At 39.9% G+C, this 16,552-nt stretch overlaps 1 protein-coding gene across 1 annotated transcript; it reads left to right on the top strand.

Moving 5' to 3' along the window:
• Positions 1–1,233: 1,233 nt before the first annotated feature.
• ppp2r2aa (protein phosphatase 2, regulatory subunit B, alpha a) lies at positions 1,234–16,415 on the top strand. The gene is made up of 11 exons (XM_084055844.1): positions 1,234–1,425; positions 1,917–2,032; positions 2,494–2,571; positions 4,192–4,289; positions 5,149–5,314; positions 6,461–6,573; positions 8,002–8,179; positions 8,519–8,683; positions 9,193–9,362; positions 10,930–11,021; positions 11,554–16,415. The coding sequence occupies exons 2-11, from the start codon at positions 2,026–2,028 to the stop codon at positions 11,831–11,833; spliced, it is 1,347 nt and encodes a 448-aa protein (XP_083911970.1). The 5' UTR covers positions 1,234–1,425; positions 1,917–2,025; the 3' UTR covers positions 11,834–16,415.
• The last annotated feature ends 137 nt before the right edge of the window (positions 16,416–16,552 follow it).

Below are 16,552 nucleotides of genomic sequence, written 5' to 3' on the forward strand. Positions count from 1 at the left end.
ATGTTTTTCTGCATGTTAAATATGTCCTTAATGGTGTGGGCTATTCAAAAAAGTAATTCGTTTCCATCGATTTTTCAACAAAAAAAAAGTGCAAAGTGTACCGAATTCGTGGAATGACTCGTAGTCTCTGTATGTCTCTGATAACCCCCACTGTGTTCTCTCTAATACTGATGAACTTCAATCATCCAATCCACCAATCTACATCTCATGTGATGATGTGCACAACCCACATACTGAGCTGTGCTTGCTGCTCATCCCACAAATAGGCCTACATGTTCCTTACAACCATTTAAAAGTGAAATAAACAGACTTTCCAAATGTATTTCCAAGAAGCATTACAGCATTACAGAGAAATAATATTCAATTTCTGAACCTTTCGTTTTGTTTATATTACAGCATGTGTGTGTGTGTGTGTGTGTGTGTGTGTGTGTGTGTGTGTGTGTGTGTGTGTGTGTGTGTGTGTGTGTGTGTGTGTGTGTGTGTGTGTGTGTTATTACAGGAAAAGTGGCAATTGAAACCATCAATTAATTAATCGCCGAGTTTGTCGCGCATGCCTAAAACTACATCTCAATCAATTGTCGCCGCATGGGGCGTTGATCACTTGTAGATCTGTTCCTTTAGGCACGCGACACCGTCGTACTCCGGAGGCCCTAGTCTATTGGTCGATACGAGGCTACGATCATCCCTGTTCCAGCGTTGCCATTATCCGCTTATTACAAGCGACCTTGGGCTTGTTTTTCTGTGAAGTTGCTTGTAAATATTGGTAGTTGCGGGTTGCGTTTTTTTGGGGCTTGTTTCTGAGTGTAGTTGCTTATTTTTTGTTTCCTATTGTTCTTTAAAAACAGTGGTTCTCAAACATTTTCATGCCAAAAAGGACCCCCAAATGAATATGTATTTGTCTGACAGACCCATAGTTAAAAATAAGGACAAACCCCCATCTGAAAACATGTTATACCAGGGACCCCATATAAGATTTGTGTTGTTAAAATCATTATTTCTTTTTATTCACATTTTCTTAAAGTTTTTTTTTTTTAAATAGCAGATCTACAAGCGACGCGTTGTGAGCTTCTAGATCGGCTATGTGGCCTTCTTTTGGGCTTGTTTTCCTAGACTGATGCTTATTTCTTGATGCTTACTGGTTGCTTATTTCTCTCACAAAACATGGCAACACTGCCCTGTTCGCTGGTCGCTGAACGCCTCCCGCGTTGCGCCATTTTGAAAGTGTATGCAGGGGAGAGGCTGAGGCAGGGAGACGAGGCGAGGGGAAGAGAAACCTCAAAGTGCAGTTCAAAGTCTGGGGGAAAAAAGCCATACGGAGGATTCGCCGTTGACTTTCTCTTTGCTTGCGAACTGTTTTGGAGCTATTTAATCATCCTTTGTGACTCGTGTGCGAGAAAGAGGAGCCGTAAGGTGTTCCGGTTACAGGTTCGCTGCTAACGCCTCCTCTTATCATAGCCTCCTAGCTTAGCTTCGTCCACTGGTCTACGGGCAGTGTTGCCATGTCGGCTTATTATAAGCGACTTTAGGCTTCTTTTTCTGCAAAGTTGCTTTAAAAATTGCTAGTTGCGAGTTGTGGTTTTTGAGGCTCATTTCTAAAGTCCAGTTGCTTATTTATACTAGCTTTAAATTAAAAATATTACAATTATTATATTTTTTTAAACCAGTGGATCTCAAATATTTTCATAAATGTTTTGTACTTGCTTACTTGGGAGCATTTGTGTTAGAATGTTTCCACAAAAATAAATTCCACATTTTATTCCAAGAGTTTTTGAAAATAGCAGATCTACAAGCCTTTGTGCTTGTAGATCGACTATTTTCAATTAGCCGATGCACGTAGGTTTAAAAGTGCTCATGTGGCCTATAAAGCAAGGTGCATCTTTTGGGCTTGTTTTCCTAGTTGCTTGTTTCTCTCGCAGAACCTGGCAACGCTGCTGCTCTCCGGTCAGTCAGAAGGAGCAGAACCCACCCAGCCAACCCGAACAACAGGGCCCCAAACCCGCAACAAACATCCCTCCCTCGCTCACCATGGCAGGTAAAAAAAATACATGGATATTGAGCAAACCTTGCTTTTAAAATGCCGGAAATAAAGGTTTATTATTCTGTATAACAACTAAGTTCCACGTTGTTGAGCATACAGGTGATATATATTTGTTTTAATGCTACCGATGCTAACGCTAGTTAGCCTGATAGGATACTTGTAGTTGCAAGATGCTGTGGTTGTGATGGATGTCTGTCTCTACGCCTCCCACAACTCAGCTGTTTCCACACATGCAAAACAATGTTGTAGATTACGGGGATGAATCACTATATCCACGAACACTTAATAATAAGGTTAAAGAAGTACATTTTGTGGCCTCCCCTCCTCATCGATGATGACTTGGAAGCCAGTTAGCAGCTGCAAGCTAACGCGTGCTAAAGTTGTCAGATCATGTTTGAGTGTCTGTGTGTGTGATTTGGGTGTGATTTGTTTTGTGATTTGTGTTTAATGTGCAGGAGCCGGTGGTGGGAGCAACGATGTGCAATGGTGCTTCTCCCAAGTTAAAGGAGCTATCGATGACGACGTCGCTGAAGGTAGGTGTCCATGTGATCGATGGTTAATAATAGCTCGCAGGAGGAGCACCTGCCTTGTTCGAATTGCATTCTGGCTTAGCTTGCCTGAAGGTAATACTATGGGTTTCAGTAAAAAAAAAGAAAAAAATACATGGCGTTTTGCGCTTCTGTACTTGTAAAGCCAAGGTGTTTTGCCTCACACATAGTAATGCTGTCTCATTATGAAGGAGGATTCAGTCTCCAAAGCAATCAATGTGGTGGTTTGGACTTGTTGCAGACAAAGGGCATCTTATCGTTCACCCAAACGCGACAGTTGTTAAGCTAACCCTTTGGATAGTTCAAATCACTTTGCTTTGTGACATGTGTGTAACACGTAGCATCTGTGTCCTGTATTGACAGTGACAATTGGGGTAAGTGTGATTCCAGGTTTCAACTAGTGGCTGAGATGAGAATCAATCTGCCTTGCAGTTCTCGATGCACTGCTTTGATCTCAGTGGTCTTTAATTTGAGGCATATTTGCTCAAAACAAATGTATACCCTTGGTAACATTTTTGATGGTGCATGATCAAGTTTAATGCAAAATCTTTTCCCTATACAAAGGGAAAAATATACAGAATGTTTGCTAATAAGGTGGTGGTAGTTCCCTTGTCCTTGTATCCAGTGAGTATTAGTGATGCACAAGATTCTGAAATGCATCTGTTTATAGTATGTGATGGATTCGTATATGTGACGTACACTGCATGGTTGTTTACAGTAAATTGTGCCTGAGAACAAGGGTAACTGTTAGCCTGTCCTTATTGTGTCAATACACAAAGCAATACGAAGGCTTAATCGCAAGACTCGACACTAGGCTTGTGCAAGTTTTCCTTGTTGCCCTAAAAAAAACATTCCTTCATTCTCCACTCTTTCACGCCCATTGTCTGTCTCGTATGCAAGTGCATGGAGTCAAGTTGTACAGGCCATTTGTGTGAAGCATTAGAAGCAGAGCAACTTGTGCGATTGTCTATTTTAAGGATACAGCTGAGATTTGTGCCAGGCCGAGATAAAGGATTGATTGTTGTATTGTGGGATTGATGAGAATACTCATCTTGATTCAGTAGCTGCAGATGGCAAGTCATTTCTTTTCTCCTATTAAAGGCCAATTAGTAAACAATACTTTTCAGATTGCACAAGATTATAATATATCATGTGAACATGCTATCAGATTATATCATATAATTAAGAAAAATTGGAACACGGTTGCTATATTTGGAATCACTTTGTAACATGCTCTGCTTTGACATGCCAAATTCCAGTAAACAAGTCAATGGGTTCCGTTGCCATCTCTGGTAGCCGGGCTCTTTGTCCCGTCTTTCAAAATCAATGACTGCAAACTGGGGGGAAAATCTTTTGAAAATATGACCGTACACACGGAAAGAAATATGTCTCTGTTGGGCTTATATATGTGGTTGAATGATTTGTATAAAAAGACATCTGAAATGGCAGGAAACAAAAGGCTATTGATTAGCCATCTAATTACTGGTCCCATTTAGAGCTAGAGAGCATCAGCATTTGCTGTAGAATATGTCGGCACATATGGCAAAATGAGGATGTGGGGGGTGGTTTGAATAATCGTCAGTAATTGCAATACCTTTCTGACAGCTGACATCATATCTACTGTTGAATTCAACCACTCTGGAGAGCTACTAGCCACTGGGGACAAAGGCGGTCGAGTTGTCATCTTTCAGCAGGAGCCAGAGGTAAGTTGCTGTGACTCATCTGGGTTGATGTGAATCTGTGGTCTCCTGAAGCTTTGTCTTCATGTAGACAATACCAGATTTTTGTTATGTCATGTAGAGCCCTACCGATGCCAGATTTGTAGGTCCGGTCCCGATTTCTGAGTGTTCTAGAGTCTAGACCACCGATTACTGATGTTTTGACTCACATTTTTGTAGAAAGTGAAAAATAATTGAATCAATTATTTTGTAGATCTACTATTTTTTCAACAATGGAAAATGTTAACCTATAATGAAATGCCCCAAATTGGGATGCCAGGGTGAAAGTTGTAAAACAAAAAAATTAGTACACATCAACTGCATAATTGAAGATACCAATGTTGTAAAAAAACTCAAATAATGGCTGATATATCAGTCTGGCTCTAGCGTTAAGCAAATGATGGATCTGTACTTAAGATAACTGGCGCTAGTTGGACAGATGTGGTGTGGGGGGGGGGGGACACCGGAAAGATTTCACTTGAGCTTGACCTTGAATATATTATTGGGTGTGTGTTTATTTTAGGTGTGATCTTAGTAATCAAATAACCGGTTCAGTGATGTAACCTATCATATAAAAATGTCTTGTGCAATTTACAACTTCAACCAAAATGCCAACACTCATCTTTGTTCCATATGAAATTAAACGTGGTGTTCCTGGCTGCTGTGTAAAGATATTAAGCAATTTCAAGATGGCTTGGCATAAATAAATGAGCATTTATCACGATTTTGTAGTTTTAAAAGTCGATGTGAAGTCTATAAAAGTCGATGATTAATCAACGTCTCGTTGTAGTTCTGTGATGTGACTTGGGAACTCACTGTGGTGTTGTTGTGTGTCATTGTTTAGAGTAAAAATCAGCCACAGTGCCGTGGAGAGTACAATGTTTACAGCACCTTCCAGAGTCACGAGCCTGAGTTCGACTACCTGAAAAGCCTTGAGATAGAGGAGAAAATCAACAAGATCCGGTGGTTGCCTCAGAAGAATGCAGCACAGTTCCTCTTGTCCACCAATGGTTAGTAAGAGAGTCATAACGCTGTAATAAAATCCTGACTGTTAAGGCAGGGGGGGGGGGGGGGGGGGATTGAGCAAGTGAAGACGGTGTGCAGGTGTTTCTGATTCCTTTATTTGAATTTATCTACTTCATGTGTGCACATGTAGTCTTAGTTTCCCGTAAAACCTGTCTGCCAGCATTCTGAGCAGCTGCTAAGTGAAGACTTTCTCAGAATTATTTTTTTATTGCCAAGTATGTTTGGACAGTAGGAATTTGACTCGGTGAGGTTGGTGTATTACACTGAAGGAAAATGCTATATACAATGTGTAGACTATAGACCAAGGGTTCTCAACCTTTTTGTCCAACTGGGTACTAATACTTGTACATACAGGGAGGGGCATTATGACCTAGTACAAACTATTGCTGTGTTGCTGCAATGATTTAATTAAATATTCTACTTAAATGACTCTTCTAAGATTAAGGAAACACACAGAAGCCGGCCAACATTGAAGACATTTCGATCTATAAGGCCAAACCTCATGTGACAGGCCCACAAATCGCCATTGTTGTTAATACTTAATTGGCAGGTATTTTTGTGCCAGAGAGTAATTTGTCTGCAAAATCTAAATGTGAAAAACAAAATGTAGATGTTAGGGGGGAAAAACTCTTTTAATTAATAGTTTAAAATATTTTGTCAGTTTCCACGGCCCACTGTGTGGAGCTCTTGAGGACCACTGGCTGCTATGAGTGTGCACAAAGGGTAGTAACATAATTTACATACCACAATGTACTTGATTAAATTGACCATGTTATGTTTCAATGCCACTTGGCTCTGAAATGACCTGGCTGAGGAGCTCAGACTGGGTAAATCAGTTTTGCTTCTTAAAACTTAATTTTATTGAAAGGCCTTTCCATAAATTTAACTTGATGTGTTTATTATTCACTGCACTTTATATTTTAGACACGTCATCATGTTTTTGTTTTTATTCTGTTGCTGAATTTTATTTTTGTTTTTATTCAGTTTTATGTGAAGCACTTGGTAACTTTGGTTTGATAGGTGCTTTATAAATAAAGTTTATTATAGTAAGTAGTGAATTATGGCACTTGTGTTCACCGTCACCTGTCACTGAAATTAATCTTTCCTGTTTTATGTCTCTATGTTTGCAGACAAAACCATAAAGCTGTGGAAAATTAGCGAGCGAGACAAGAGACCAGAGGGCTACAACTTGAAGGAAGAAGATGGACGTTACAGAGATCCCCATACTGTCACATCACTACGGGTGTGTAGGCTGGCAACTATCATGACTGATCATGTTTGGAATTTACGGCAAAGCTCTGATGTACATAGTTTAAAAAAATATCCAAATCCGTACTTAACAAAATGAAAGGCGTTATTTAAAGGAAATGTGTTTACTTGCATATTCCTAGTAATGGCTGTTAATCTATTTATAAATTCACATGCGTGTCTGTCTCGGGCATAACTCGGGCACCATTCGCCCTCAACCTTTTGTGTGTCACAGATGACCCGGGGATGTGCACTGCCAAGTGGCAATTCGTTCGCACCAACAGTTATCGAGAAACAAAAAAACGGGGGGGGCTGATTGGCCTACCCAACCTGGGCTTCACGGATTGGTGGAGTGTCACATTTGTGCCAATATAATGGGTGGCGTGCACAATGGAACTCCCATTTGTGTATGCCCTTGTACGTCAGCAGTAGGATCAGGGTTCCCGTAGCTCCATATTTAGTCAATTGGTCCTATGCGAATCAGTACCACACTGGGTACTCTTGAAAACAGCCGCAGCAGGTATTGCACAACCGGGTGGGGCATGCATTCCCAATTTGCATCGTTCCCGGCTTGTGTGTGTTTTGGTACATCCCCAATCTAATTTGTGTCTGTTTCGATGCGGTTCGAATTATTAATAATTGCAATCCGCCCTGTAATATTATTATATGCAATGACACATGGATGAGACAAGTGCTACAGTTTATTTTCTGACTTCTGTGCCAGTGTGGAAGACAGCTACAGGGAGCGCTAAGGGACAATGCAAACGGCAGGCACAGAGGCTCAATACAAAATGCAAAGAAATATGTTACACAGCCAAATATACTTACCCCGTTTTCACATAGCCAAAGTGCCGGAAAATATAGTAGAGGATTCATCTCTGTGAAAACGGGCACTGATCTTGTGTGGCTGAAGTTTTTGACCAGAAGACTTGCACAGCCACACTCGGTTTCCTCTCCTGTTTGGAAAACGCACTATAGTATTTTATTTTGAATTGGAAACTTTTTTGTAAACTGTTTTAAATAGGCTGTAAAAAAGTAATAAAGGAAATAAATTATATCCTTTACACACACGAATAGTATAGATAGATAAATGCATATTTAATTAGTATTTAAAAAATCTATTGGAACAGTATTTGAAAGTCGAATCGAAACTCTATTTTATGTCAGACCTCTGACTGAAAGTACAATGACACTTTGGTAGAGGTTTGGGTTGTGTATAGTTATCTTGTCATGATGTAACTCAAAATATTGGAGCGATATCTACAATAGTTGGTCCATTGATTAGAAATGGATATTCCAAAATCGTGTAGCACAAATTAATGCAAACAAAGAAGATTCTGCTAATAACACTACAAAACAGGTTCTGCATTATTCATTTCTTTAAATAAGATCTAAATGTTGCACCTCTCCCTTTTGGCTTCAGGTACCAGTGTTTCGGCCCATGGACTTGATGGTGGAGGCCAGCCCTAGGCGGGTGTTTGCTAATGCTCACACCTACCATATCAACTCAATCTCTGTCAATAGTGATTGTGAGACCTACCTGTCTGCAGATGACCTGCGTATAAACCTCTGGCACTTGGAGATCACTGATCGTAGCTTTAGTATCCTTTTTCCTTGTAAAGATCTCTGGTTCAATGTGAAAACCGGGAAAGAATCTGTAATTTTAGATTTTTGTGTTGTCTATTAAAAAAATTGCAGATGTACAAGCTCGCAGCGTGGCACGAAGTAACACATCTGCTATTGTTGAACATTTCTGAAAAATCTTGAAAGTGTGATAACTACTGATTTTAGAAGGCATTTGTAGAATTGGCTGTTAGGTTTTCTTTATTTTGGGGGTGCAAGCAACTACCTAGGTTCCACTTGTATTTAATTTGTTAATTCCTACGGTTCCTCATCTGGAACGCTGGAAACGCTAGTTTGGTCCCTTGACCTTTTTTCAGACATTGTTGACATAAAGCCAGCAAACATGGAGGAGTTGACTGAAGTGATCACAGCAGCGGAATTCCACCCCAACCAGTGCAACACTTTCGTCTACAGCAGCAGCAAAGGCACAATCCGGCTGTGTGACATGAGGGCATCAGCACTGTGTGATCAGCACTCCAAAAGTAAGCAACATTTTCTGTGTGTTCCATGCGTGAGATGTTGAAAGCTGTGACAGAACGAATGTTGAAGTCCGGCAAAAGGGATCATATTATGGGATTAGACGCTGCCAACATGAATGCAGATGCAGCATTCCTTATGCTACAAAGTGGTCTTTTTATGGGCACACATTGAAATTGCTAATGTCTCTTTAAATCTGCTAACGGCTCCTTTAACTGTTCTAGATTCTGAATACAATGTTAATTGGATAGCTGTGGCAAGGCTAGCTAATACAGGCCAGTAAGGACTGACCTCTGGGGATGCACCCATTTATCAGATGATCTTAATGGAGAGAGTTGTGCCTGATTATGGCTATGGGCTTACTACCCATTAGTACCTCTTTCTTTTGTTCGAGTTCTGCCGTATCCCTGCAGACATTGTTCATTCAAATGAAATGGTGCTGAACAATTCCGGCCAATTATTTTAAGACTGTCCATGGTGTGTTAAACTGACAACCATGCCCATCTTTTATCAGTGTTTGAGGAGCCAGAGGATCCAAACAACCGCTCGTTCTTCTCTGAAATTATCTCCTCCATCTCGGATGTGAAGTTCAGCCACAGTGGACGCTACATGATGACCCGTGACTACTTGTCTGTCAAAATCTGGGATCTCAACATGGAGACTCGGCCAGTAGAGACGTATCAGGTCGGTGTATGCTGCATAATTGAAATGTAAATGTTTTACTACAAGCTGAAATGCACTGTCCTTGACATGTTCCACACTACTGCTCCAGAAGGGAAGTGTTTATCTTCATATTTTGACATGGGGATGAACATTTCACAAATGCATAATTGATAGTCATTAAGGTTCATTTCATGTAGTGCACCAATAAAATTATGAGTGACACAAGAAAATGCAACAGTGAAAATGCAACAAAGAAAATTCACCAAAATGTGAAAATTGATAAATCTACTGGCTTAGAGAATTTAATATCACTTCCCCCTGCATGTTTTGCAAGGAATGACTTGAAGGATTTTGTTTAGTGTAGGTTTAGATTTCCTATGTCATTTTGCAATGACACTTTGGTAGAGGTTTAGGTTGGGTAGTTACGTTGCCATGATGTAACTCTAGATATTGGCAATATCTTCAATAGTTGCTCTGTAGATTAGAAATGGATATTCGAAATATAGCTGACTTAAATTGCACTTGAAACAGCTCTCAAAGTCACTCTTTCAGCACATAAACAAACACAGATCTGTATTTCAATAGTAAAATCAACAGGAAGTTGATATTTATATTTAACAATAATGCGGTACCGTGTTGGATTCAAATCTTATTTTTTATAGTTAAACCTTTTATTTTTAATGTTCGAATACATATTTGAATATTCAACATTAACAGCTCTAATACGCTGTATGCCAACATACAAAAATGGGAAATACAACCCGACCAATTTCGAACGGTCAGCAGTTGATTATAGAGAGCTCTCGTAACCATGGCAAATGTGTCAGTTTTGTGTTGCCATACTCCGCCATCCTACTATCCTACTATCCTACTATAATTCTAGTAACCTCTGTGCGTTTGTAGTGGTGGTGGTGAAGACACCCGGTTCTCCTCACTGGCTGGACCAATTGCTCTGATTTAGCACACAGCCATTGACCATTACCATCTGAACGCAACTGTGAAGCCCGTTTTTCGATTTCATCAAATCTCAGCTTCTTATTAGCGTTTTTGTGTCAAACACTGTCGCCATGGTTACGGGGCTGCCCAGCTATGGGACGAACTGCCTCCCGGGTTGCCAGATCATGTGCGCATATCCCCCCACGGATGCGCTGCGCCGACCGGGTATGGTCTAGTACAGATAAATGAAGTAACATTTATTAAATTAGAATATGTCCAGGATGGTACCAGTCAAATGGAACAGCTGCAAAAGAGAGAAATTGCAGTTGGGGCTTAAATGAAATGAAAATCACCATATTCTTCAGTAGGGCCTGGAATATGAGTCTATGCATTTATGTTGAATTTGGTTTGACAATTGTACCCTGGATATCCTCTCACTATACCGCTCCACCTGGTGGACGATTTAAATTATTACGCTTTATTCAGAAATTTGGTGAGCCAAGATAAAATTAGTAATTTCTGTCAAGCTTGCCTGACATGAATGTGAATGAATAATGAACAGCCATCAATTCATTGTTTACATCCTTACTTTGATGACATTTTCATCGTAGTATGGCTTTCACTGTATCACTCAATGGCTTTCTTCTAACAGGTGCATGAATATCTCAGGAGTAAGTTGTGCTCACTCTATGAAAACGACTGCATCTTTGACAAGTTCGAGTGCTGTTGGAACGGGAACGACAGGTGAGAACCTCTTATTTTCCTATGTGTTTGGTGTTCAGTTCAACCAGGGATTAAAGCTATGATTGTTAGGAAAAAGTAACCAAATGTGCAGTTGTGACTGATCTTTTTTCTTAATTTTTTCCTTAATACTTAATCTTCCGCTGGCAATATCCAAGGCATATAATGTGCATGACTTACATTTTCTGGGTGGTTCGCTTATTCAAACATGCTTTAAAACCAGCAGCTTTACAGGCCTTCGAAAGCACTGTCTGTCTGCTCCATACAGAGCATATGGCTGTCCTTGCTTTATGCTGGCTAGTAAAACAAAATCCTTATTTTGGGCATGTCATTAAATGCAAAATGTTAACCAAAATAGCAAAAATAATAGATCTACAAGCTCACGATGTTGTGAGCTTGTTGATCATCTTATTATTGCTATTTGTCGTATGATGACGTGTATCGGACTTAAGTGGTTAAGACTGATGCTATTCCTGCCCCACTGCTTACGCGGCTGCCTCACCCTTTTATTCTCCCCGTCTTCATTCCTTTGCAGTGTGGTGATGACCGGCTCCTACAACAACTTCTTCAGGATGTTCGACCGAGGCTACCGGCAGGACATGACCCTGGAGGCATCGCGGGAGAACAGCAAGCCGCGGTCCGTCCTGAAACCTCGCAAAGTGTGCACAGGAGGGAAGCGCAAGAAGGATGAAATCAGTGTGGACAGCCTGGACTTTAACAAGAAGATCCTCCACACCGCCTGGCACCCTCTGGACAACATCATTGCTGTGGCCACCACCAACAACTTGTATATATTCCAGGACAAACTGAACTAGCATTTGATGAACCAGTCAGATCCCAGTTTCTGCTTAAGCCCCACTGCTCTGAACCACCACCTACCCCCACCCCTCTAAAGAACATTATCTGTTTTGATGGCTATTTGAGGCTGAGTCCCCACATCTAGACTGCAGAATCAGATTTTTCTTTTTCTTTTCTTTTTTTGAATTGTATATGATGGTTATGGGTATATGTCAATGACAAACTCATTTTCTATCACGCAATATGCCAGAGCAGGCCAACACTGGTGCATTTCAAAGTGTGACCCAAATTGGTGCAAACAGGATCCATAGTCATTTGTCCGGACCTGGGGATTCAGCCTTAATGGGATTCCTCTACTAGGAGCACTCCATCCATACCCCTGTACCATATTTTAACTCTTGTTCACTACATCCCAAACCAAAGGGAAATGTTTCCTGAGTAAACTTATTTGGCTCTGTCACCATTACTGCAATGTTATTTTGTGCCATCATGACATGATTTTGTATGTCATAACTACCAAGTTATTATTTTGTCTATGTTGTAGCTACCAAGTGTCTTTTGTTTGGATAGTTTTGCTTTACTCATCTTTCCGTCACAAGTTTGTTTTGTGTAGGCCTAGAACACTGCAAATGCACGCTGTTAGCACTCCATATTTGCCCCAAATTATGTGTCAAGTTGCCAATTTCACTTGCCTCCCCCTATTCCCTTATGTACAGTACGATGATATCCCTGACATGGACAGACTAGAGTCTGGCAAATAATGTCATATCTAGATTTTAATACAGTATGAGGGTAGGCTATTTCTGCTAAGCATGGTGTCCTTCCGCAAAAGAAACTTAAATCAAAGTGATTGAAGGCACTCGGGCTCGGTCCTTTGTGAGATTGACAGGCTGCTGTCCTTGACCTTTTTTTAATCCAGAGGCGCTCAAGAAGTGAGCTCATATTCACCCATGCTACAATACTACAAAGTCAGGGAATGTTATCACTGAAACGGTCAAACCTGGAATAAATTCCTTGCCAAGAAATCTTTGTAAAGGTGTTTGTAAAGGTGTCTAATAGTCATTTCACAAAGGTTTAATTCTTCCTTAAGTTGCATGTGAGAGGTCAAACTACGGGTTTTTCACAATTCTAAATTCCATTTCAATTTATTTTGTACCAAAACCACTCTTTGGCACAAAGACATCAGGTATCTGCAGAAGATGGGCTCCTCAATGGAGAGACATGGACCCTTATGGGTCTGGAGAAGGGGTGGAGGTCAGTGAGGAGCTGTCGGAACCCAAGTGTTCTGGATGTCTTGGCAGGGACTCCCTGGGCTCCCCCCTACCTCCTGAGGCATTTAACAATGTGAAGCAGTATCACTGTATTTGAGAAATTTAAATAAACTAATGAAGCTACTCTTTAATTTATATGCACCCAGAAATATATATCTTCACACAAACTGTAAAAGAGGGCTTCTGCTGTTATTCCACCAAGGACTGGTTTAGGTGCAAAACAAATGATTGCAATGAATGCAGAACCCTAGTTTGACCCCTCACATGCTACTTGAGGCAGAATTAAACATTTTCATTTTCCCTGCATAATGTTGCAGGTACCCCAACTTTAAAGAGACGTCATGTATTCCACTATGACCGTTGAATTTCAGCCTTTGTGAAATGTGTTACTATATACACCTTTACAAACGCATTGGTGAATACATTTCTTGGTATGGAATTTATTCCATGTTTTTTGTAATATCCCCTGACTATACAGGTGGGGTCACTACCTAATGGAAAGTCATTGTAGCGTGGTGTGGCCTATTCCCCATTAGTCTGGCACTTCTGCACCAATCTTGTAGTGGTGAATGCTTATTGATCGCTTTACCATATGGATTTATTTTCTTTCTTTTTTATGATTTATTTTTTATGATGTTTTGTATTGTACCTGTCAAAAGAAAAAAAGAATCACTATAGCTGGTTTATTTTTGTATGAATTAAGGCAATAGGATTACAGTCTGATCACTGTAGTTTCTTTAGCTGTACGTCTTGGACTGATCTGTAGATGGAGAGAGGGTTGCCTGAGTTGGTAATCGTTTGTGTCACGTCTTTGGAAGCAGTTTGTTCATTCCGCTGCGTGGTTGGAGGAAAGCTAGAGAACATTTTTGTGAAATCAAGGGAGTCTGGTGGTTTCGATTGTTGGCTGTCCAAAGAAAAGTATTTTCAGGTGTCCGTACCTCTGTAGTCATAAGCACTATAACATTTTAATTTGGCTTACTGTAACTACTTTGGAACTGATTTGGATGCTTCCGAGTTTGGTTGGATCTTAATTTGGATCCTTTGAAGTTCCCTTTTGTGTGCCATGGTTGTGAATCATTCGCTCGCTGTGAAAGGAATTAATCAAAAATAGGCCCTTGTGGGTCTAAATGGGAATGGCATTTTTATCATGTCAAGCAGTTAAATCTAGCTCAGTCTAAAGCTAGTCAAGTTATTTGGCTAGACAGAAGTTACTGATTATTGTATGAAGTTATTCGGTTCTTAAGTCTGACGTAATTTTGTAGTCCGATGTCACGTCCGGGTCCAAAAGGCACCAGCGCCGTCCACTCTTCATTGTAAACAACATGTTGGAACCCGTAAATCTTTTTACAATAACCTCCTTTTTCAGAAATGAACCATTGAGGGTTAATAAGGGTCTTAATGCTAATATCATAGAAGTACAAAGTATTTATTTATTATTATGATTTAACATTATTATTATTAACATTAAAACACTTGGACCCGGAAGTTATTCTAGCGGGGCGCAACGTCACGTCTTAACAATCGAATTCTCTCATGCTGGGCTAGTTCTTATGCGAGGGGATTGAAAAAGATCTTGTGAAGCACATTTGCAGACAATTATGTTGAATTGATCGTTGGTGCTAGCTCATAACAGAGGGGAGAGTAAAGCCTAATTTATATTTCGCTGTACGACCATGTCACTCAGAATCACTTATTTGTGGCAAGTGACACGGTTATACAAAGTATATAAATTAGTCGTAAAACACAGCAATGCTGCTGTTTCTAAATCACCCTGTGGTTCATGTGCTGCCAGTTGTTTTCTGGAGCAAGCAGGTAGATTATAGCACAAGTATTTTCTTTTTGTAGAACACTTGGATGACAAAATAGCCATTGAATCAGGGCATGAAAGTTGTTTTGTTCGTTTTTTTCCCACTGGATCATATTTATATTGGGTTAACGTGTTTCACTCCTCTAGAGAATTGATTCCCACTCACTAGCAATGCCACCATTAACCACCAGTGCTTATGGCTGCTATGTGTGGTTTTATGCTAATGTTGTGAGTGTCACTTCCTCAGGGCTCTGGGTAATGTGCGTGTGTCATGAGACACTTTGCAAACCCTTTTTTTTTGTTTTTTTTGTTCCGCAAAATGATTGCTTTTTTTCTTTGCTCACAGATGTGAAAACATGAGGGTCAGTAAAGTTATTAGCCTCATGTCATTTGCACATAAATCTGCCTGAACGCCGTACCCTTATCCCATTCCATTGTCACATCACATACATTGCATCAGAATGATTCAACCTGCCATTCAGAAGTGTTTTTGTCTAATGATCAGCCACCAATTGATAGGTATTCATTTTAATGAGGTCGGTTTTCAGCTTAGTCCAATCTAGTGATATTCACTGATTAAATGTCTTTCTTTTTTCTTATCTGAAATGCCAATTTAAATCAAGTCATTTTACTGTTCAAAGGGTTCTACAGTTGAGTTAACCCAAATACGACTGCTTTTACAGGAAAATTCTGATATACTCCAAAAACAATGTTTCAAACTACATACTGTACATCCCAATCTGCACGTTTCATCCAACTAACATATAAAATGGTTATCACGGCTAAATCGGGATGTTCTCTATATATCATACTGTATACCACTTTCCCCAAACATCTTCATAGATATTGTGCAAGGCTATGGTGCGAGACCACAAAAAATGTAATTCAATAGAACCCTATTGCCTTTGTCATAGCATTTGAGGAAAAAACAAAACAGATAATCAAGTATGTTTCTTGAATTTACTGGCATGCCAGACAGGAGACTGCTCAGGGGAATTTAACCGCTGCTGTCCAATTAAAACCTTGTCTCTTCAACACATCAACTTTTTAGGAATTCAGGAAAAAACAGCCTTATTTTCAGATAGTCAAAACTTGCGTTTCTGTAAAACATTTTCAATGGGTCGTGAATGGGATTCATGGGCCCTGGGGTCATGAAACTTGCTCTACCTATAAAGGACCATGTAAACCTTCAATTAAAATAAAGGAAAAAGAACACCAAAATTGGAGTTATGAGGTTTTTCCAAGACGGCAGCGCTACATACATGTATAATGTATCACAGGAGTCGAAACAAAATGCACTTTTATTTTTGTGAATTTCATTAATTTGTATGTTTTTATTTCTTTCAAGGGGCTCTTGAATAAAGATTGTAGGAGATTTTTGGTGATCTGTTGCAAAAAGAAATCAATACAAAAGGTTCACTGTATAGCTCTGTTTGTCTTTGTCAAATGGAATAAAGTACAATTTAGATCAAAAGTAATGCAGAATTTCAAACATGGATTCTGAATAAAAAGAAAACCTGAGTCATTATTTGCGTTCTTTAGAAAATGTAGTTTTATACTTGGAAAAATAATGATAAAAAACATTAAAGAGTATTGCAGGACATTGAATTACAAACCCAACTCAAAGGATAATTGGGTAGTTGGCACACTGAAACAAC

Source organism: Gymnoscopelus microlampas, assembly GCF_963454915.1.
Source record: "Gymnoscopelus microlampas genome assembly, chromosome: 4".
Classification (NCBI taxonomy): domain Eukaryota; kingdom Metazoa; phylum Chordata; class Actinopteri; order Myctophiformes; family Myctophidae; genus Gymnoscopelus; species Gymnoscopelus microlampas.